General features: G+C 41.0%; 1 protein-coding gene across 10 annotated transcripts in view; it reads left to right on the top strand.

Annotated features, from left to right (window-relative positions):
* RYR3 (ryanodine receptor 3) overlaps positions 1–23588 on the top strand; it is a 582715-nt gene that overhangs the window by 156030 nt on the left and 403097 nt on the right. For all 10 annotated transcript variants that reach the window (XR_016217200.1, XM_089309149.1, XM_070053265.2 and 7 more), the window contains 1 exon segment: positions 12543–12662. Coding sequence is in view for 9 of the 10 variants with exons in the window: in XM_089309149.1 (XP_089165275.1) it covers positions 12543–12662 (120 nt within the window). In the remaining variant the exon portion in view is untranslated.

Below are 23588 nucleotides of genomic sequence, written 5' to 3'. Positions count from 1 at the left end.
GATATTTTTGACTTAGAAATGAGTGCATTGAGATGTAACCCCCATGGTTAACTTGAGGAGCATCGGTGCTCGGGGGATCTGAGCCTGGAGTAAAACAGTCCTCAGGAAGGAGAGAGATGTACTTAAATATCCCCATGTTCTTGTGCTGTCTTACCCAGGTTCTTCTGTGCTCAATTTTATCATCTCTGCAAACCACTGCAACCTAAAGCCTGTTTGAGCTTTGTATAAGATGAGATGATTATACACTAAAAACGTGAGCGCCTCACCTGCCTTGTTTATCACCATGTCCCAGACCATTAGAGTCTGGGACATAAATCATACATTCATTCAAGAAATATTTATGTATTTATTTCTGAATGAAGCTGAAGTAACTAGTTTTTTTTTGTTTTTTTTTTTTTTTTTTTGGAAAATAGTCCTGGACAGGATAGTTCACAGGGCCTTTATCTACCATTAAATTAAAAAGACATGTCTTTGGCCTGTTAATGACTTGCTTTCAAAGATTTATCCATTTTAATGTCAGTTGATAAATTTCATTAAAATATGACTTTATTGAGCTTCCTTTTGGAGAACAGTACCATGTTCCCTAGCTGTTACATTTTGTATGGAAATTGCTGGATGCTTTGTTCTTGCTTTTAGATTTCACAACATCTGTCAGTAACTTGGAGTAATTGCACATACACACTATTCAGAGTGCCCTACGTGTTGGATATTTTAGTTTTGTTTACTTTCTCTGCACAAGGATAAAATTCCAGAAAGTGCCCTGTCTGTGGCCCTGCAAGTAGAAAGAGCCTTAATTATTTCCCAGAAACAAAAGTGGATTATTGTGTCCTGTTCCCCTGGTCATAAATATTGTTAGACATTCTGGCTAAAAGTGAATGCATTGTTTAAATGGATTGTGTGGCCCAAGGAAGGCATTATGCCTCAACTCGGTAGCCAAGGTTCCCAGAACCCATGATAAGAGCAAAGGAAATGGCTTAATAAAGAGTAGATCTAATAACAAATGAGGTCTCTCTGTTGTGCATGGTATAATCATAGTTAGGTGCTGTTCTTTGTCTCTGGGGCCACAGCGCTTTAAATTGTGTCAATGTGGAGACAGATTCACAAATTTAGTGGCATTTATGATATGAACATGGCAAGTTCGTATCTCCTCTGCAAAACCACATTAAGATCAGTGTTAAATTCAGAGACCAAATTTCTCTGTCCTAATTTTATCAGCCCTCTTTACCCCGAGATTATGCAGTGAACATCATGACTTGCTGTAGTATTCTAGATGTTTCCCATTCATTCTTCTGCCTCGCTGATGTGGCTGAAGAAGTCGGGTGTGTGTGTATGCACATGCGTGTGGTCACTTACTGGGTGCCTTCTGAGTGAGTGGCAAAGGCGTACTCAAAACATCAATGTCACAAATAATTGTGTAGAAGATCCCCCTAGAAGCTGTGAAATCTCCTGGATACCAACTGGTTTGTTACTTTTCCATCCTGTGAGAATAGAAAATTTCAGCAAGTTGAACACTATTTCTAGGAGAATATGTCATAGGTTACTGTATTCGGTATGTTCTGCCTAAGAGAATTGTGTATGTAAACTCTCATATCTGTATATCTACCTAATCATTTTAGAGAAAGCTTTCCCCTTTGCTGTCTCACCTGTAAGTTCCAAAGGGACCAACCCATGGGCAGGCTGAGCAGATTGCATAGTCAACCTCCAATCTCTGCCTTCTTTGCAACAGATAATTTGCAAAGAAGAAACAGAGTACACCTTCCCTTTGCTGGAGTTGAAAGGGCGCAGTAGGCTGTAGGTGCCCCTTTCGTCAGTTCCCAACACAAATAAACATTTCCAGCTGAGACCAAGGGCTGTTTGGACACTTCCAGTAAAGGAATAAAGGAGTATAGTTTCCAGGTGTTCATGGACACTGCAGTTAACAGGAAATAAAATGAGGAGTCTTTCACGCAGTGACTGTTGGAGTGCTTCCCATTTGCAAGCATTACTTTAGGCACTGGGGCTACATTGGTAAAAGTAACAGAATCTACAAAGGTTACATTCTGATGAGGGTGAGAAAGATAAGAAACAAATACGTATTGTTACAGGGTGAGTGCTAGTTGGAAAAGAAGGCCAATTAAGCAAAGTGAGACTTGTAGCCTGGGAATGGGTTTATAATTTTATATTAGGTAATTAAGGAAGGGCTTTCTGACAGGGTGACATCTGAGCAGACACATAAAGGAAGTGTGGGAGGAAACCCTGCAGGCATCTGGAAGAAGATTATGGGTAAAGGAAACAGCAAGTACTAAGGGCTAAGCTCCAAGGAGGAGGCCAGTGTAGCTAAAACTAAGGAAGCAAAATATTGATGAGATTGTAGGGAAGTGAATATCTGTCTATATACACACATACATATACATATATTTAAGGTATATAACTTGGTGTTTGATATACATAAACACATTGTGAAATGATCAGCACATCAAGCTAATTAACATTTCGTTCATCTCAGCTGTGTGTGTGTGTGTAAAACACTTAACATCTACTCTCATAGCAATTCTCAGGTATACAGTCCAGTATTGTTAAGTCTAATAATCATGCTGCAATTATCTCTCCAGAATGTGTTCATCTTACACGACTGAAACTTTTTACCCTTTGACCAACATCTCCCTGTTTGTCCCATCCCTCCCCACAACTGCTGGCGTTGCCATTGTGTTCTGTGCTTCTATGAGTTTGACTACTTTACATTCCATATATAAATGATAAAACGCAGTATTTGTCTTTGAATTTTTGGCTTATTTTACTTAGCATAATATCTCTCAGATCTGTTCTTGTTGTTGCAAATGGCAGGATATCCTTTTTTAAGGTGAATAATAAACCATTGTGCATGTATATTACATTTTCCTTATCCATTCATTTGTCAGTGGATATTTTGGTTGTTTCCATATCTTGACTATTGTGAGTAATGCTGCAATGAACATGAGAGTATAGATTATATGATACTGATTTCATTTCCTTTGGCTATATATAATCAGAAGCAGGACTGCTGTATCATATATTTGATTTAATTTTTTGAGAAACCTTTGTACCATGTTTCCTTGAGGGTTGTAATAACTTACATTAGCCCCTAGGGAATGGTTTCCAGTGAACAGCCAGGGTACACTCAGTGTACCTGAGTTTCACTTTCTCCACATCTTCACCAGTGTGTGTAATCTTATCTTTATGTCATAGCCATTCTAGCAGGTATTAGGTGATACTTCATTGTGCTTGTGACTTGCATTTCAAGGTAAGCATAGTTTTAGGACCTCGTTAGCCAATGTAAGAATTCAACCTTTCACTAAGAAAGCTGTTTTGAGGAGTAGAATGATATGAATGCAAGTCTTAAGACCCTCTTTGGCTGCTGTGTATAGAAGAGAAGAGAGTGGTAGATAAGTTTAGAGGTGAGTACAATAATTGTGACAACAGATGATGGATTGAACCAAATGGTGGTGATAAACAGCATGCAAGTTGGTACAGATGGATTGATTTTGAGGGTGGAATGGACAGGATCTCTTGATGGAATGGATGTGAGAAGAGAGGAAAAGGAGTTAGTATGACTTTGAGATTCTTCCTGTTTTTTCTTTCTCTTCTACTACTAAAAGAACCTAAAGAATGAAGCTGCAATGTCCTGAGCCAGAGAAAACTTCAGGAATAGCAGAAAGGGGAAGATGATCAGTAGTTGGATTTGGGACTTACAAGTTTGAGGTACCTGTAGGACACCCAACGGGAGATGTTAGAGAAACAGCAGTGCAAGCCTGAAATTCAGAGGTGAAGTTTAATCTAGTGGTACAGATTTGGGGAGTCAGTAAGATATGCATAATTTATAAAACTGTGAAGTTACAAGGGAGAATTTCCAGGTAAAGAAGGAAACTCTGGGGTACTACCCCAGCATTAGAGAAGAAAATGGGAGGAAGTCAGCCCAGGAGCCGGAGTAGGAACTGCTGGTGAATAGAGCCAAAAAGGAAAGTATACCACATAAGTAAGTCAAATGAAGAAAGTATTTTTATAGGAGAGATATAAATGATATCATCTTAGTTTCTTGGTAATTTGAAATTTCAATTTCTTTGCATCTTGCAACAGTCCTCGAGTGAGTGGTGAGGTACCAGAGATGTGCAGCCATCCCTACTTTTTGACAGACCCTAAAACAATAAGACAGTACCAAAAAAGCAAGCAAACTAAAACTAAAATAGAAAATAACAAAATCCTACAAGTTTTGAGGTCGAAATCATGGCGTGGCAGTTAAAACTGCCCCCTGAAAGCTGGCATCCCATATGGGAGCCAGTTTACACCCTCGCTGCTCGACTTCTAATCAAGCTCCCTGCTAATGGCCTAGGAAAAGCAGCAGAAGATAGGCCAAGTGCTTGGGCCCCTGCTACGTACATGGGAGACCCGGATAAAGCTCCTGGGTTTGGCCTGGCCCAGCACTGGCTGCGTGGCCATATGGGGAGCACAGGAGTAAACTAGCAGATGGAAGATCTTTTTATTTTTCCCTCTCTCTCCTTCTCTATAACACTGACTTTCAAAATAAATAGATAAATCATATTAAAAACCCAGCAAGTCTTATCACTGGAGATACAAGCTCAGCTTCTGAGAGCTGGACATTGGGCAACTTCTCCTCCCTCAATTTATAACCTTCAGCTCATAGTTTATAATGGAACTAAGAATGTTTGAACATCTCAGAAACCCTGTAGAAGCAAATGGTATCACAGATCCTTTGAGAAGTACCTTTATTATGAAATTGTGCATGAGCATTGTTAGTATAATTAGATTATAAAAATCTTTTCATTTTTAATATTTGTGGTTTTCTACTTGGTACAAAGCCCTTTTAGGAACTTGTTTTAGGAACTAAGGGTTTACAGGTAAATGAGAGGCTATACCCTCAGAGATCTTAGAATTCAAGGAAACAAACGGGAAAAATGATTGATATTTAGAACATACAAGTCAATGACCAGTACATTAATCCTTATGAGGTAATCTGTGGAGTCTTGTCATTCCAAAATATCCATTTGTTTTTCACTTAAGTTTTAGATAAAGCCTTAGAATCAGTCTTTGTAAATGTTCAGCAAGTAGTTCTAACTTTATCAGTTCCCTAAAATAGTGCCTGATGCTCCAGATTCGTGGATGGGATACATCTCTGCTTTAAAAGCAATAAATGGTTATGGATTTTGCCTCTGCAGTCGTATCCGCACTTACATGTGGACCATGCAATCTGCCAGCCTGCACTCTGCCCCACGTGTTCCCTGCTCACGAGCTTCTTGGTACGGGTGAGGTGCAGATCTAACTATAGGGCTGTCATCAGCTGCCTGATGGTCTCCCTTAAATAGGCCTGCCAGCCATTTTGTTTTGTCCTAGAATGTTCTTCACGAATGACCCAGAGAAAAGAGGGAGAGCCAAGGTGCCCTTGTCATCAACTCAGAGATGGCAAACATGGCACTCTATTGTTGCAGCGCGTGGGCTGTAAGCCAGGGTGGAAGGAAGAAACAATAGGAATAGAATAAGTGAACTTCATTCATTTTCAAATTCGGTGTTCTTTGGTCAGAGGAGTGTAGAAAACCTTGCTTTGTCAGAGATGACCTGTGGTAATAGGAATTCTAAGCAACACAAAGCTGAGACTGTCTATCCTTGCTCAGGGACAATCACTCAACACCACCACGAGCTGAGTCTCGGACAGGAATAGCTGGTGCATGTGAATTACAGAGCTTGGAGGGATGCTGACATATGATACACTGTGGATTTTGATCCTGTTTCCCCTTGACTGCAGTTTTGGGCTGATGTTCAGGCTTTCCAGTGTCACTATCATTGGGTGTAGAGGAATTTTGTTTTCTTGAGTTTCAGCACTCTGGCTGTTGTCTCTGGCATTGTGCTTTGTGGTTTGGTTACCCTTCAGTGTTGTTTGACCACGTGAGAGGGCTAAAGGTCCCCTATTTTTATCAACACCATCATCATGGACTTTAGAGATAAGCAGAGATGAAGTCAAACCTATCACAAAGGTCAGTCTGGGAGGAGAAGACAGCTGCTTGGACACCACAGTATAAAAAGGACAAATTCCTGATTCAGACCATCCTAAGGTCAAGGACTGATTCTACCACTTATGAGCTGTGTGGTGCTAGGCAAGGCACTTAACCTTTCTGTGCCTCAATTGTTTATCAAACAGTGAACATATTAACACTTACTGTATGAGGTGATTGGAAGGCCTCAGCTGAGATGCTATAACACAATAACACATCATAACTGTTCATTAAATATTTGCTGTTATTATCTAACTCGTCTGAGCTTTTGTTTCCTCATTCTTAAAGTGGCTGTGAAGATTAAATAATCTAGGGGGAAATATCAGTAGTGTCTGGTAGAGAAGTGCTGAATGGAGAGTTAATGTTATCAATAATAATAATTGAGAACCACAAGGCCTCATTATCACTTTATGCTAATGTCTGTTCTGTTTTCATTAGATCATTCTGTTCTTACCCATCAACTGCACAATCATCCCTTCTGCAGTGACTACTGTTACATGACTGAGAATAATCCTTTTTTCAAAAGATTGTATGTATACTTTTTTGAAAGGCAGAGTTAGAGAAATGGAGAGACAAAGAGGTCTTCCATCTGCTGGTTCACTCCCCAGCTAGCCACAGTGGCCAGGACTGGACCAGGCCAGAGCCAGGAGCCAGGAATTTTATCTGGGTCCCACACACAGATGCAGGGGCCCAAGTGCTTAGGCCATCTGTTGCTGCCTTCCCAGGCCTTTAGTAAGGAGCTGTATTAGAATCAGGACATCCAGGAATCCAACCCGTGTCCATATAGGATGCCAGTGTTGCAAGTGGAGGCTTAACGTACTGTGTCACAAGACCAGCACTAGAAACCTCTTTTAATCTTATTCCATGGCCTGGTGAATCAACATAGTTTTGCAAAACACATCTTGTTTCTAGCTTGTATGGAGAAGAAGTTTTCTGCTCTCAGTTTGTAATTAACCGGGGTTGTGAGGTAAAATGTACCTAGTCAATTAATAACTGATTACACATTATGAATCAAACATCATGCTAAGGAGTATTGTGGTACACAAACATGAATTAGATGTGCATCCTGACTTCAAGGGATACAAATCCAGCTGGGAGTAATGGTAGAGAGAACATGGATAGAGACTTCCTAGATCGGATACCAGGCTCTACCCATTGCCAGTGTTAGACCCTAGGCAAGTTATTTACTGCTCTATACAGGGAGTCCTCATTTTTAATATGGAGACTACAGTAGTATCTTTATTATGTGTTATTGTGCATAAAACATGTAGTCAGAGATCACTGTGTGTAGGCCATTTTTAAAATTTATTTATTTAAAAGACAGAGTTGAGGAGGGGGGTGAGAAGTGGTGGAAATGAGAGAGAAAAGTTTTCCTTCTGCTGATTCACTCCCCAAATGGTTGCAATGGTTGAGACTGGGCCAAGCCAAAGCTAAGAGCCAAGAACTTCTTCTCAGTCTCCTACATGGTTGCAGGGGCCCAGGCACTTGGGCCCTGCTCTGCTACTTTCTCAGGAACATTAGCTGGGAGCTGGATGAGCTGGGACTAGAACCAGTGTCCATATGGGATGCTAGGATCACAGGTGGCAGCTTTTCTCACTGTGCCATAATGCTAGTCCCTAAATGTTAGCCATTTTAAAACACATGAGGTGTCCCATGCTATATATATACCACAATTTCTTGATCTAGTCATCAGTTCATGGACATCTGGGTTGATTTCATATCTTAGATTATTGTGAATTGAGCTGCAGTAAACATGGTGGTACAGATAACTCTTTCATATGCTGATTTCATTTCCCTTGGGTAAATTCCTAGTAGTGGTATTTCTGGGTCACTTGATATATCTATTTTGGGCTTTCTGAGGTAACTCCATACTATCTTCCACAATGGCTGTACTAGATTACATTCCCAACAGTGGATTAGGATAGCTTTTTCCCCCAATCTTTGTTTCTCCAAACAAAATGGATGTAACTGGAAACCATTATACTTAGTGAAATAAGCCAGTCCCAAAAAGATATATAGCATATGTTTTCCCTGATCTGTGATAACTAATAGAGTAATAAATAATGTAATGTATAAGAGTGAAATTTACATTTTGAGATTCAATGATTATTTACAGCCCTTTTCTCGACTGTTGAGGAATGATTTTTTTTTTCTTGTTACTATTTGACTCTTTACTTAGGGTTAATCTTATGAGTATAAAGTAAACAAAATAGATCATTATAAAAATTGAGAGAGAATAAAAGAGGAAGGAGGAGAAAGGATGTGAGCATGAATGGGAGGGAGGGAGGTTGGGCAGTATCTCTATGTTCCTGAATCTGTATATGTGAAATACATGAAATTTGTTTACCTGAATTTTTTTAAAATTAATTTTAAAAAACCACATGATATAGTTCAAAAATTCATGGATGGTGAAATGAAGAGATAAGCTTATTTTGGTGCAAAAACTGGAAATCTTATGTGAGATCTTAAGAGTTCATAGGAAATATATATTGGGAATAAACTGCATAAATCTTAAATTTTTGCACCAAATTTATCTTCCAATTCAATTTCCATGAACTTTTAAAGTATTCTTATATAATATGGTGGGATAAAAGACATTATTATATATAAATAACCATATACAAAAATGTGGTGATAATGCTATGGAAATTCAAGGAGAGGAGAGATTACTTGGTCTTCATAAAAGAGCTTATCTGGGTAAGCTTAGGTAGAGAGGCAATAAATGAACATGGAAGCAAATCAGGGCAGCTGTAATATTAGAGATACTGTCCATAAGGGTATGGAAATAGAGAAACCCAAGGAGCTCTGTAGAATTTGGGGAAGGGGCTGACACTGTGGTGTAGCGGGTAAAGCTACACCATACGGGATGCCGGTTCAAGTCCCAGCTGCTCCACTTCTGATCCTGCTCTCTGCTATGGCCTGGGAAAGCAGTACAGGATGGCATAAGTCCTTGGGCCCCTGCACCCATGTGGGGGACCTGGAAGAGGTTCCAAGCTTCTGGCTTTAGATTGTCCCAGTGTTGGCCATTGTGGCCATTTGGAGAGTGAATCGGCGGATGGAAGATCTCTAACTGTATGCCTCTGCCTCTCTGTAACTCAGCCTGTCAAATAAATAAACCTTTTTTTATATATATAATAAGTTGGGGAAACAGGTAGAGAAAGTAGAAGTCCTCAGATGGTAGTTTAGGAAGTTTGTATTTGTCTTGTGGATAATGAAGTCAGAACCATTGATGTTTTCAGCAGGAAAATAAGATCTAAGCTGTGCCTCTGATGACAAGGGAAGGCATGTACCGGGTATTATGGTAGCCTTGTCTTGATCTCTAAACTTTCAGTCTCTCCTTCCTGTTGCCCATTCTCCACAGGGCAGAGAGAAGGGGTACTCAGAAATATGAGAATGAGGTTCTAAGCTATGTTGCTCAAGAGTTAGATGTGCAGTAACAACAATGGGAGATAAAAAAGGATTAGGAGACTGAACAGGAAACCTTCTAGTATGTTAGGATATGTTGGTTTGAGGTGTTGATAAATCCAAAGATAAATTTCTAGAGGTTTGGGACTGTAGATGCAACCAGGTTGAAGGTACAGATTGCATAGCAACTCGTCAGAAGTGACACCAGAATCTTGAACACATGAGATTGCCAAGGACAAATGACAGAGATTAATCCTTGGGCAGTTCCTACATTGAGAGCTTGATAGATCCTTCCCATCTCATTTTCTTCTAACAGAAAGGTAGGAGAACATGGAGTTGAACAAAGGAACAGAAAGCTTTCAAGAAGGAGTATTTTGGGGAGCCAGGGCACTTCTTATTTGGGAGAGGTAAAGCTAGAGGTGTTGGACAGAATTCAGCCTTAAAATCCAGGCAGAGTTTTTGATGTGCTTGTTATAAAGCAGGAAACCCTTATGTGATATTAAAGATACGATGTCCTCCTTCCTTGGGACTAGAGAGATTCATACCCTTCTTAAGGACAGAGGCTGTGTCCAAAAGGTCTTATTTCTACCTCCTAGTATTACTGACTATAGTACCCTTCAACTTAGTTCAAAAAACTTCTTCTTTTTCCACTTTCTTTTAAAGACAGGAGGTGTGGTTATAATGCTGAGCTGAATCTGTCATGAGTCTTATAAACAAGGAAAAATTTTATCATCTTGTTCTAATGAAATCAGAGTAAAATGAGCTGGAAATAAGTTATCAGGAAACTATAAACTTACAGTGGCACAAAATCCTCAAGTTATATTTATCGCAAAATCAACCATTGTCCTCCTTGAAATAGAAGAAGTAAAGTGATTGGGGTACGTTCTAGGAACTGAAAGACTTGAAGTAGAACAAATCTGGGAGAATGAGAAAGGAAGAAAGAGAAGGTTGGATTAATACAGTGGGATAGTCTAATTTGGGGTCTTAGGAATGAAACTACCATAGGTTATGGCAAAGAAAGCTCATAATAGTATGTTATTAAAACAGAAGAAATAGTTAGATCAAGGTGTTTGTTCTAAACAGCTTATAAGCATAAATCTTAGTTACCTGGATAATGACTGAAAGTGGAGTGGAGGAAAGCCATGAGCTGGCCTTTCATCCCACAGCTCCATTGTTATAGTGGAAGTTTATCTGGCTTTATTGGCTCTTGCGGATCCCATTACATCTTAACAGAATGCCCTGTCTTTAGAAGGTAGTCAATAGATGCGTGTTGAGTTTGCACAAACATTTTCATCAGGTTCTCTTATTATTATTATTATTATTATTGAGATAAATGATGGGAGAAATAACTGGGATGTTTATGGTTTCTAAAGATGTGGAGAAGGGCTATCATATACTGCAAAATAGAAGTTTTTTTCACATACATGAAAGAGTAACTTATGAATTTGATATTGAAGCATATAAAAGAATGCAAGGTTCTGGGGATATAAGATACAAGATTTTGCAACTTTGATGAAAGGGCTTCCTTGGAAGTGGTATCGGTGAGCAATGCCCTGATCTGATTAAAAACAGAGAAGGAGAGAGATAATAAGCTAAGGAGAGAAAGTGCAGATCTGTGTGGGGATGAGTCACCTAGGGAAGATTGGTAATTGGAGGGGCTTGTGTTCTGTTTTTTTAGAGAGTGAGAGAAGTAATGAGATGGTTTGAATTAACTTACAATTCCAAATGGAGTTTGGTGCAAAGATTTCAGCATCAAACATTCAGACTCCAGATGTATGTCTGTTTAAGATTTATGGAGATAATAGCTGCTATATGGAGCAAAGGCAAGTACAGACTGCCACTCCAGGCTGTGACTGCAGCCAGGTTAGCACTGAACATAAGGTTTTGGATGAAACATGGAGAAGATGAGGAGCATTTGGACAAGGGACCCACTTATCTGTCACCCAGGGCACCAGTCGAGGGCTATGCTAGTATAGGGCTGCTATCGAGCAAATATTCAGTGAATCAGGGAAGGTTTGTTGATTGTATCAGTTTCTTGGCAGCCTGAGTTATAAATATGTGAACTGCAGGACTGGAGTACTTCAGAAGACAATACTAAGACCCCAAGGAAACTCGTATAAGGTCAAACCAAGGTGATATGGATATCTTGAGATAGAAAGAGAAACGGAAATGAGATCATGGAAAGAGACCCATGAAGGCAAACATTTCTGATAGCTTGTATATTCTCTATCCATTAAATCACATCTTATTGCCTTATTCCATATTTGTAGAGAGTCTTAGGTTTACTTTTATAGATGCTCAAGAGTTAAAATTATCTCTTCTCCAGATCATATGCATGAATCCCTGTTAGGAACGAGGCCCATGTTTTAATGTATGTAGTATGTCACTACTTGCTCCCACCCTAGAATGAAGTTCTGACTCATGCTAGAAGCTCAGTGATGCCAGGGGAAAGCAGGCATTTGAATCAGGCATGTAAATACAGATCTCTCCTTAATCAGTTAAAAAAAAAAAGGCATGTTGTCGCTCCCCCATTCGCAGAGGAACAACACAGGACCCTGCGCTGTTCTTTTGTCTGCTCGGCCCTTCCCAGGTTTGCTGCTGGTTCTTCCCGGGTTGGCTGCCGACCCTTCCACCTTCGTGGAAGGGCGGCTCCCCCTGCCATTTTCCCTACTTCCGTGGGGGAGCGGCACACCGCCGGCCGGCTGGCTCTCTCGGGGGCTGCTCAGATGTTATCCGGATGTTCCCTGGTGCATGTTGTCTCTCTCCTCCTTTATAGTCCTCTTCCACCAATCCCAACTCTGCTACCCACACGCCGAGCACGCTGCTCTCCTCCAATCAGGAGCAGGATCAGCTCCTGCAGCTTGTCAAGTTGGTGAGAGGCAGCTGTGTAAAAGTTGTTTACTCCTCTCCCAGCGCCATATTGTGGGAGAGCAGATGCATAGAATAAGTCTTAATTCCAGTAACTTAGTCTAGTCCGAGTTGCTCCCCACAGCATGTGCCTGTCAGTAGAGACTGGCATCTTACCCAATTTCGATATCCTAGAGTGACTTGCAGCCTGGTGCAACAGGGGGAGGTGGCTACCTACCATTCACACTTGGTTCTCTCTTCTCTTCACAGGAAGATGAAGTGGTCCTCCAGTGCATCGCAACTGTCCACAAGGAGCAGAGGAAGTTCTGCCTGGCAGCCGAGGGACTTGGCAATCGCCTGTGCTTCCTGGAACCCACTTCAGAAGCCAAGGTGAGATTAGTCGCCTGCCCTACACCTTTCCCTCTTGGCTTCTCATGCAGTCATTTAGGGGAGATGGTGATGAGGAGTAAATTTGAAAGGATGCTTTTATTTTTTCAAAATGGGAAGCCAACTGGGCTATCTTCTGGTGTTTGCATTCCAAACACCACTGTCCTTACATATTCTGGTTATTAATCCCTTGTCTGGATACTTAACTTACAAAAATTGTCTCTTCACTTGGTTCATTATTTCCTTTGTGGCACGGGATCTCCTTAGTTTGATGAAATCCCAATCGTCTATTTTTGCTTTGGTTTCCTGTGATTTTGGGGTCTGGTCTAAAAATTCCTTGCCCATTCCAGCATCCTGAAGGTTTCCCCTTTGTTTTCTTCTTGTAGTTTCAAAGTTTCAGATCTTACATTTAGATCTTTGAATATATTTTGAGCTGAGTTTTGTACATGGTGAGAGATAGGATTCTGGATTCATTCTTCTGCATGTGGATATCCAGTTTCCCAGCACTGTGTAGAAAACTATCCTTTCTCCCAATGCATGTCCTTAGCATCTTGGTCAGTGACTGATTGGGTATAGATATGTGAGTTTACTTCTAGGGTCTCTATTTTGTTCCTTTGGTTTATGTATGTTTTTTATGCCAATATCATGCTGTTTTAATTACTGTAGCTATATAACATGTAAGGAATCCAAACAACTCAATAACAAAACAACAAGTAATCCAACTTAAAAATGGGCAGTAGATGTAAATAAACATTTCTGAAAGAGTGATATATAAGTAGCCAACAGGTCCGTGGAAAAATGCTAATAGCAGGAATCATCAGAGAAATGCAAATCATAACCACAGTGAAATGTCACCTCACTCCAGTAGAATTGGATAATCAAAAAGAGAAAAACATTGGGGCAGAGTGGGTAAAACCGCTACCTGTGATGCTTGCCTCCCATATGGTGAAAGTTAGTGTCCTGCCTGCTCCACTTCCAGTCAACCTCCCTGGTAATGGCCTAGAAAAAGCAGCAGAAGATAGCCCAAATGTTTAGTCCCTTGCCACCACATGGGAGACCCAGATGAAGCTCCTGGCTTTGGCCTGGCTCAGCCCTGGCCATTGTGGTCATCTGGGGAGTGAACCAGCAGATGGAAGATATATATATGTCTGGTTCTTTTTCTTTCCCTGTCATGGTGACTTTCAAATAAATCATTTTTAGAAGACAAAAAATTGCAAGTGCTGGTCAAGATGTGGAGAAAAGGGAAACTTTATACCCTGTTGCTGGGAATGTAAACAGGTGGAGCCATTGTGGAAAAGAGTGAAGCTTCTCAAAACACTAAAACTAGAACTCAGATAACCGATCAGTCCATGAACTGGGTTTATAGCCAAAGGAAATTAAATCATTCTGTGAGGAGACATCTGCTCTCCCTCCCAAATCACTGCAGCACTATTCACAGTAGTCAGAGCAGCCTAAGTGTCCGTCAGCTGACGAATGGACAAGAACATGTTGACATGTGCACCAGAGAGCACTGTTCAGACATGAAAGGGATGAAATCCTGTCGTTCACAGCGACGTGCCAGGAACTGGAGTTCACCACAAAATGAGATACGTACCACACGTTTACATTCGTGTGCACTCAAAAATGGTGACCTCGGAGCAGCTTAAAGTGTGGTTACCAGAGTCTGAGGTCGGGGGGTGGCGAGGAGAGCTGGGCAAAAGTTAATTAATGTATACTAAGTTAGTTAAGGACAAGAGGTTCTAGGGTCTCTTTTTTTTAAGGTTTATTTTATTTATTTGAAAGACAGAGTTACGGGGGGGGGGGTGGGGGGGAGGTTTCCATCCGCTGGATCACTTCCTAGGTAGCTGCAACAGCCAGAGCTGTGTTGATCCGAGGCCAGGAGCCAGGAGCTTCTTTCAGGTCTTGCAAGCGAGTGCAGGGGACCAAGGACTTGGGCTATCTTCTACTGCTTTCCCAGGTCACAGCAGAGAGCTGGATTGGAAGAGGAGCAGCCAGGACTCGAACCAGCGCCCATATGGGATGCCAGTGCTTCAGGCCAGTGCTTTAACCCATTGCACCACAGCGCTGGCCCCAGGATCCCTTTTCTTAGTGTGTGTTTATTTTCATTTATCTGAAAGAGAGAGAAAGCTCATCTACTGGGTTTACTCTCCAAATGTTTGCAATAGCCAGGGCCAGTGCTAGGGCAGGCTCAAGCCAAGAGCTCAGAACTCCACCCAGATATCCCACCCAGGGGTCCACATCTGCTGCCTCTCAGGATATATTAGCAGGAAGCTGGATCAGAAGTGGAGTAGCCCTGACTCTGCCACTCCAATATGGAAAGCAAGCATCCCAAGTGGCAGCTTAACCCACTGCACCAAAATGTCTGTCCTAGTCTTGGGGTTCTGTTATACAGTAGGATGACTATAGATAATGAAAATGTACTGTGTATTTCTTCTTAAAAAACTAGATAATAGGATTTTCACCACAAAGAAACATTAAAATGTCTGAGAAAATAGGTATATTTACCCTGGTTGGATATTACACAAGGTATGCATGTATCAAAATAACACATGGTGGGGCTGGCACTGTGGCTCAGTGGGTTGAAGCCCCAGCCTACAGTACAAGCATCCATATGGGTGCTGGCTTGAATCCTGCTGCTCCACTTCCAATCCAGCTCCCTGCTAATGCACCTAGGAAAGCAGTGGAGAATGGACCAAGTCCTTGGGCCCTGCACCCTCGTGGGAGACCTGGAAGAAGCTCCTGGCTCCTTGCTTTAGATCAGCTCAGCTCTAGCTGTTAAAAGCCATTTTGGGGAGTGAACCAGCAGATAGAAGACCTCTCTGCTCCCTCTCCCCTAAATAAATCTTAAAAAAAAAACCATATGATGCTCCAGAAATACGTACAACTTTCATGTGTCTGTTTATAAACATTGTTTAAAAATAACTCCTCCCACCACCACCCCCAATCCCAGGAAGCATTGAAGTAGGGGTGTGAAGAATGCGAGGTGCTCTTGCCTGTCAGTGTTCTGAAGGGCACCAGGGATGCTCTGAGTTATCATTCCCTGACCAAGAAGATTCTCTTAATATTCCCTAAACACCTTGTCTTGTTGTGAATTCCTGAAAGTCTGAGTGCATGTTCTGTACCCCCAGCTGTCATTTTGTTGCTACAGCGACTCACGGTTGCCTGAGCCTGTGTCTCACAGCAAGCACAATCTTTTCAGTTCTGACTATGCTGAGGTCGTCACTGTCTGCCTGCTGTGACCCAAAGGCAGAGGGGACCATTTGCTCTGGTCCCTGTCTGCATGGTGGCATGTAACATCATGTCTTTGCAGTTGAACTTTCCTCTTTCCATTTTGAGTCTCTGTCTGCTTTTCCTGATGTGTGTCAAATGGATCTATGTGCTCTGAATCCTTGCAATCCTTTGCAATCCTGGCAAGACATTTATATGAGTTGGGGTTCTCCAGAGAAATAGAACTAACAGAGTGGGTCTGTACGTGGGTGGATGAATAGAAAGATGGATGGGTAGATGGGTGGGTAGATGGATAAATAGAGATTTAAGATATTGGCTTGGGGCTGACACACTGTGGTGTAGCTAGTTAAGCCACCACCTGTGACGCCTCCCTTATGGGCTGATTCGAGTTCAGCTGCTCCACTTCCAATCCAGCTCCCTGGTAATGCACTTGGGAAAGGATGGCCCAAATGCTTGGGCTCCTGCAGCAATGTGGTAGGCCAAGAAGAAGCCCCTGGCTTTGGGATCAGCCTAGCTCCAGCCATTGTGGCCATTTGGAGAGTGAACCAGCAGATGGGAGCACTCTTGAGCTCGCTCTCGCTCTCTCTCTCTCTCTCTCTGTAACTGTCTTTCAAGTAAATAAATCTTAAAAAAAAGAAAAGAAAAAAGGCTGGCACTGTGGCACAGCGGGTTAACGCCCTGGTCTGAAGCGTGGGCATGTGGGTGCCGGTTCAAGACCCGCCTGCTTCACTTCCAATCCAGCTCTATGCTATGGCCTGGGAAAGCAGTGGTGGATGGTGCAAGTCCTTGGGTCTCTGTACCCGCACGAGAGACCTGGAGGAGGCTCCTGGCTCCTGGCTTCGGATCGGTGCAGCTCCAGCTGGTGCAGCCATCTGTGGAGTGAACCATCGGACAGAAGACCTCTCTCTCTCTCTCTCTGCCTCTCCTCTCTATGTGTAACTGACTTTCAAGTAAATAAATCTTAAAAAAAAAAAGGGTCATGCCGTAGTTCAGATTAGTGAACCTGAAATTTGTAGGTTGGATCATCAGCAGGATCATCAGGCTAGAACTCAGGCAGGAGTTAATACTGCCTCTGGAGGACCAGTTGTTTTCTTTTTCAGGAAAACTAAATTGCTGCTCTTTTTTTTTTTTTTTAAAGATTTTACTTATTTGTCAGAGCAACAAAGGGTTGAGGTGGAGGGGGGTGGAGAGAGAGAGAGAGAGAGAGAGAGAGAAAGAGAGAAAGAGAGAAAGAGAGAAAGAGAGAAAGAGAAAGAGAAAGAGAAAGAGAAAGAGAAAGAGAAAGAGAAAGAGAAAGAGAAAGAGAAAGAGAAAGAATGAATATGAATCTTCCATCTGCTAGTTCACTCTCCAAATGGCCACAATAGCCAGGGCTGGGACAGACCAAAGTCAGGAGCCAGAAACTCCTGGTTTCCCACAAGGGTGGCAGGGGCCCCAGTACTTGGGTCATCTTCCACTGCTCTCCCAGGTGCATTGGCAGGAAGCTGTACTGGAAGTAGAATAGCCAGGACTCAGATAGCTACTCTGATATGGGATACTCACATTACAAATGGTGGGTTAACCCACTGTGCCACAATGCTGACCTTCCTGCTGCTGCTCTCAAGGCCTTTAGCTGATCAAATAAGGTATACCCAAATTCTCAAGAGTAGTTGCCTGTATTTAAAGTCAACTGATTATAAATGTTAATCCTATCTATGGGATGCCTTCACATAAAAACCTAGGTAGGTGTTTGATTAAGTAATTGGATAATTTGTCCTAGCCACACTGATAACCAATCAACCATCACACATTTTATCTAATCACAGAATCTTTTTTAAAAAATGTGGTTACATATTCAAAAAGTCCCACCTATTGGTATGTCATTTTCCACATAAGCATACAACATACATCCAGAGAGACATACAGTTGGGCTGTATCTTGGAACAAGATGTGCAGGGCGATGGCCATAGTCTCTAATAGCCCCTCTCTTTCTCCTCACTGCTTCTCCATCCCATATAGGTGGCTGATTCCTAGGGACAGGCATCAGCCAGTAGGACAGAGTCCCATTAAAACAAGTAGCAGAGGATGGACAAGGAAGATTTCTATCTTTTTTTAGACATGATTTCCCTGGGGCCTTAATTCACTTGCCTTTTTCTTAGGTATTTTTCTTTTTCATTCTCAGCAGTATAGGATAGTAGGAAGATCTTTAGATTAGACATCAAGAAGTTAATCCACAACTATTAACTAGTCATGTGACCAAGCACAGACAAGTCACTCAACCTGTTTTCAGTGCAGTAGAAAGACTGTTAGCCTGAGAGAAGCCAGATAGTACTATTTCTTGTCATATACCCAGTGGAGTGTGAGGCAGTGATGTAAGGCAAGACTTGGGAAGTGGAGGTTAGAGTTTGAATCCTGTTCGTACCATTGGCTACCTAAGCCAACATCCTGTGCAATGTACCTCACCTTTCTACATTTCTCTTCTTCATAACCTTCATGGGAATTTAATGGTCTTTACCTCAAAAGGTTATTTTAGGATTAAAGTGTCTCACACATAAATTGCCTAGCATGTTGTAAGCTGTAAACAACCATTGGTTATTGCAATTTAACCTTGGGCAAAATATTTGAATTGGGGCTCAGTTTCTTGATCTGTAAAATGAGGATAACTAATTGCATTTCAGGAGAACTATGAAAATAAAGGGAAACTATATAAAATGCATAAAGTACTGAATCTAATACAACACACTTAATAGCTAGACTTGATAATAATTCTCTGTTAAACCTTTTGATTTACAAAGTCTTATCAGTAGGAAAGGCAGAAAGATTATGGGCAGGCACTGCAGCACAGTGGGTTAAGCTTCCACTTGGGATGCCCACATCACATCTAAGAGTGCTGGTTCAAGTCCTGGCTACTCTGCTTCCAGTACAGCTTCTTGCTAATGCACCTGGGAGGCAATGGATGATGGACCAAGTATTTAGGTTCCTGCCTCCCATGTGGGAGATCTAGTTAGAGTTCCTGGCTCCTGGCTTTGGCTTGGCCAAGCTTTGGCAGCTGTAGCCATTTGGGGAGTAAATCAGTGGGTAGAAGATCTGTCTCCTTCACCCTCTCCCTCTCTCTCCTCTTTGTGTCACTCTGCCTTTCAAATCAAAGAAATACATCTTGTTAAAGAAAAGAATTCTTCAAGTTGCCCAGGTATAAAAAAGATAAACTATGCCACTCATAAGTGCATGCACTAGGGATAAGAAAATATCCTTCATAGATTTCACATGATTAAGTGGTCATTATTTTCATTCTAATGTAAACAGGATGGTAAAACTAGAAAATCACTGAGATATAATATACTATGTATGATTTAACACGTATCATAACTATTTTTTTCCTTTAACCTCTGTCTACATGCACCTGTTTTTGAAGTTACACTCTTAGTGGATATTCAGAAATTCTGCCTCTTTTCTTTGTTTCAACTAGTCCCATATCACTATGTAGTCTTTATGGATAGTTTTCAAAATCATTCATGTACTTTTCTTGGCTTATTTTAGCTTCCTAAAGTGAATGTCCAAGAATAGAATCAATAGTATCAGAAACAAGAATATTAAAGTGCTTTCCCAAAAGGATATGCCAGTATTATAGTTGACATTTCCATTGTCATTGCATGAATGTATGTCAGTTTTACAGTAAGAGGGAAGTACACCATGATAAGGTCACATTCATGGAAAAATATAGTAGGTGTTGAGAATTTTCTGTTAGCATTTCTGGGAATGACCTTCTTGATGAACCCATCTTCTGGGAGCTTTCTTGGCCACAGTTGGTTACAGCCATGCATGCTTCTTTTGACTGCCTATCCCCATCTTTTTTTTTTTTAACTAAATAGTTCCCTTAATTGTCTACCATCAAATTTCACAACCAGCTATAGTCATTTGTAGGTCCTTGGAACCTGAATAAGTCATGCAGTAAGGCAAGAAGGGATATTCCAAAGCCTGGCACTGATCACAGGCATGGACATTAAACACCATTCTTACCAGCTAGCTGCAGAGCCAACCACTGACCTTGAGCATTTCTAGTCAAGGTGACAGCCTCTTAAGCTAGAGAGGTAAAATTGAGATAAACCCTAGGGAGAAGAAAGAGCTCAGAAAAGAACAGATGAGATACGGTGTTCAGAATATATTCTTGGTGTACACGTCCTGAAAAGAGGTCTTACGGAAGCAGAGTGAGAAGGTAGAAGAAATGGAAGCCCAGGATCAACACCTGCTACAGACATGGAGACCATTTTTGTTTAAGGAATAAACTTTGTGCTTTTAATATATACAGATTTGGGAACTTGGTGCTGCTTCCTCCCTCTCACTCATGCCCCTGCCTTTCTTCCTCCTCCTTCTTCCTTTCCCATTCTTATTTTTTACAGAGATCAATTTTCAGTTAATTTTTATAAGATTAACCCTACACCAAGTAGAAAGTTCATCAATTAGTATGAAGAAAAAATAAATAACAAAAGCAAACAAGAAAACATTGTTCCCCAACAGTCAGAACAAGGGCTATTCTAAATCGTTGTATCTCAAAGTGTCAGATTCATTCCTATAGATTACATTTTAAGTACTCTTAGTTACCACAGATCAGAGATCAAATACCATATGGTATTTGTCCTTTGGTAACTGGCTCATTTCACTAAGTATAATGATTTTTAATTGCATCCATTTTGTTGCAAATGACAGGATTTCATTTTTTACCACTGTGTAGTATTCCATAGTGTATATATACCATAATTTCATTATCATGGAGACCCTTTAACACTTGGGACAGCTCTGGTGACTGATCCTTGTTTGCTGTGGCCGACCCTTCCCGGAAGGACTCCTGAAACTGCTGGTATTAACTGACAGTGGTAAAATTATTCAGTTTCCTTCTCAAGTAGACACAGGTCTAGGAATTAAAAAGTGCTTTCTTGGGGCTGGTGCTGTGGTGCCATGGGTTAACACCCTGGCCTGAAGCGTCAGCATCCCATATGGATGCTGGTTCGAGACCCAGCTGCTCCACTTCCAATCCAGCTCTCTGCTATGGCCTGGGAAAGTAGTAGAAGATCACCCAAGTCCTTGGGCCCCTGTATCCACATGGGAGACCTGGAAGAAGCGCCTAGCTCCTGATCAGTGCAGCTCTGGCCATTGCGGCCAATTGGGGAATGAACTGTCGGAATTACGATCTCTCTCTCCCTCTCCCTCTCCCCCTCCCCCTCCCTCCCCCTCTCTCTCCTTCTCCTCTATCTGTGTAACTCTGACTTTCAAATAAAAATAAATAAGTCTTTAAAAAAAGTACTTTCTTAAAAAAAAAAAGTACTTTCTTTTATAGGAAGACAGCTATAACCAGAAACCAGGGAACATAGAGAATAAATTTTTAATTAATAATATTAAATGTTTATTTGCTGTCATTTTTAAGTCGAAATGTGTTCCTTGATACCAAGAATTTAATCTTTGGTCCTTACTATTCTAATCTCATCTATTTGTAACTACAGGGGGTCTTCCTTGGTTTAACTTAACATCCAGATTGATAAGATTCTTCATAGAACACTTGGCACCAGTCTTCTCAGAAGAGTGTAGGACAGGAACCAGGGCTTGCCAAAAAAAAGAAGTGTCAGACACTACTCACTGCTCTTCTGCACAATTTCTTGCAGCAGTCAGGGTGCTGAATTCTGAATTCCCCATCCCCTGACAATGACTCCAATGCAAAGGAGTAAGGGCCACAGCACGCATGGGTGAAAGTCTTCATGGCTTAAAAGCCTGATTTACTCTAGCAGTGAACGTATCTTGCAACAATTCCACAAGTATAACTTTGGGAGACCTCACAAAGGGCAGCCCCATCTATAAGAATGGCTTCAGTTGAGTGGTTGCAAAGGTGTGGCTTCCTATAAAATAATATTCTTCTCAGTCCAGATGCAAGCTACCAATAGGGGTTCATTTCCACCATAAGCATTGTATGCTGGTGCCATGATTAACAAAACATTTTTATCAGGTTGTCTCCAAGAGCAACTGAAGATCAAATTTTCATGCTGAGGGAGAAAAGGATTTCATAAGCCTTATCCCATAATAATCTTCATTGATGATGATTATGTGATTACTGTGACCTAGTCAGCTGAATTTGGAACTCCAGTGCTTTTCCAAATCCCAACTTCCACCTGCCTTAATAATAAATAGATCATCATCGAAAGTGTGAACAGTGTGGGAACTTTCTATTGGAAATTAGTTTCAACAGATCAATCTGGGTTTGTTTCACCGATTTTCATGTTGAAGAAAATGAAATAAGGTAGAACAGTTTACCCTAGTGCCCTTTAACAGCTAGCATGTCTAAAATATTTGAGCTCTAGGTGTCTGAGCATGAATTTCCATCTCCCTTTTAGATAACGCTTTGTCTGGCTTACTGATCATGGCCAATTTAAACTGAAAAATCCAATTTTCAAATTGAACATTTCCTGAGGAAATTTTATTCCCACTGTTATCACCTCCTGCTTTGAAAATGAAGGAGCCTGCTATTATTTCTGAAAGTTGTACAGGCTCTCAACTCAGGATTAAACATAAGCTATTGTGCAAACATCATTATGCAGATGACATAAATTAAGATCAAATTCTCAGCTAAAAATAACTTATTATTTTCTATTATTTTTATAATCTTTCTCCCAGGAGGGAATTTACTGTTTACTCCCAGAAAGTTAAATCTGTGAAAATTGGCAGACAGAGAGGCTCAGCCTGAGTTTGTATGCTCTTCTTTGAACTTCGGATTTATATTTTAGTAAGTTGTATTCTCTGTGGATTGGAGATCTTATGAAAGGCCAAACTGGAATAAAACTTATTCCAAAAATGTGCCATATCATACTATGAAGAGACTAATAAGTAGATATTTTGATTTTAACAAAATTATTAGCATTTTTCAGGCATCCTACACCATATGCCAAGTTCCACAGTGGCTGCTGGCTGCTTTTGTTTAATCTTTAGAAACCTATGAAGCAAACACTGTCCTCACTTACAGAAAAGAAAGGTATAGGGATTTAATTGACTTCCTGAAGAGTATTCATTTTAAACTTTAATCACTACCTAATTTTTTTAATATTCAGAAACATAGAAGTATCATGGATCGAGTTTACTTAAGGGTAAAATAGCCATATTACTCCATGTTGTTAGACCTTAACAAGTATGTCTCCATAACCCCTCCCACAACCTTCTACATCTGTCCAATGAATGTCTGACATTCCAAAGTTAGAATTATGCATTTTGCTTAAATCAAATGGGAGCTATTAAAATGCAAATACTCTGAGCAAGCATATGAAGCAGTGTTAAATTTTTTACAGTTATAAATGAGATTATCATGTATTTTCTTCAAAGCTAAATTTATAGAGGGGGATAAGCATTCTGTATTGTCACAAAGAGACATGGTGAAATTGAGGGGTGTCTAAACATTGACTGCACTGAGTTAGAGTAGTTCACTTGGATATTCGTCTGCCTCCCACCAGTGGATGAGCACTAAAATGGAGGTCTCTGTATAGCTGCACATAGCACGGGGGTTAATAAACATGACCCTAGAGTCAAACTGCCTAGGCAGATAACTCTTGCTCTACCACTTAATAGCTTTGTAACTATGGGCAAATTCTTTGACCTGTCTTTGCCTCAGTTTCTTCATCTTTAAAACTGTACCCTTCTTGTAGAATTACTGTGAAGATACAGTGAAATGGGCTCATAATAGCAAAAAGC

Source organism: Oryctolagus cuniculus, chromosome 12, assembly GCF_051225735.1.
Source record: "Oryctolagus cuniculus isolate XC-2025 breed Fujian yellow rabbit chromosome 12, ASM5122573v1, whole genome shotgun sequence".
Classification (NCBI taxonomy): Eukaryota; Metazoa; Chordata; class Mammalia; order Lagomorpha; family Leporidae; genus Oryctolagus; species Oryctolagus cuniculus.
Note: the sequence above shows the minus strand (reverse complement) of the source record. Positions and strands in the feature narration are given on the sequence as shown.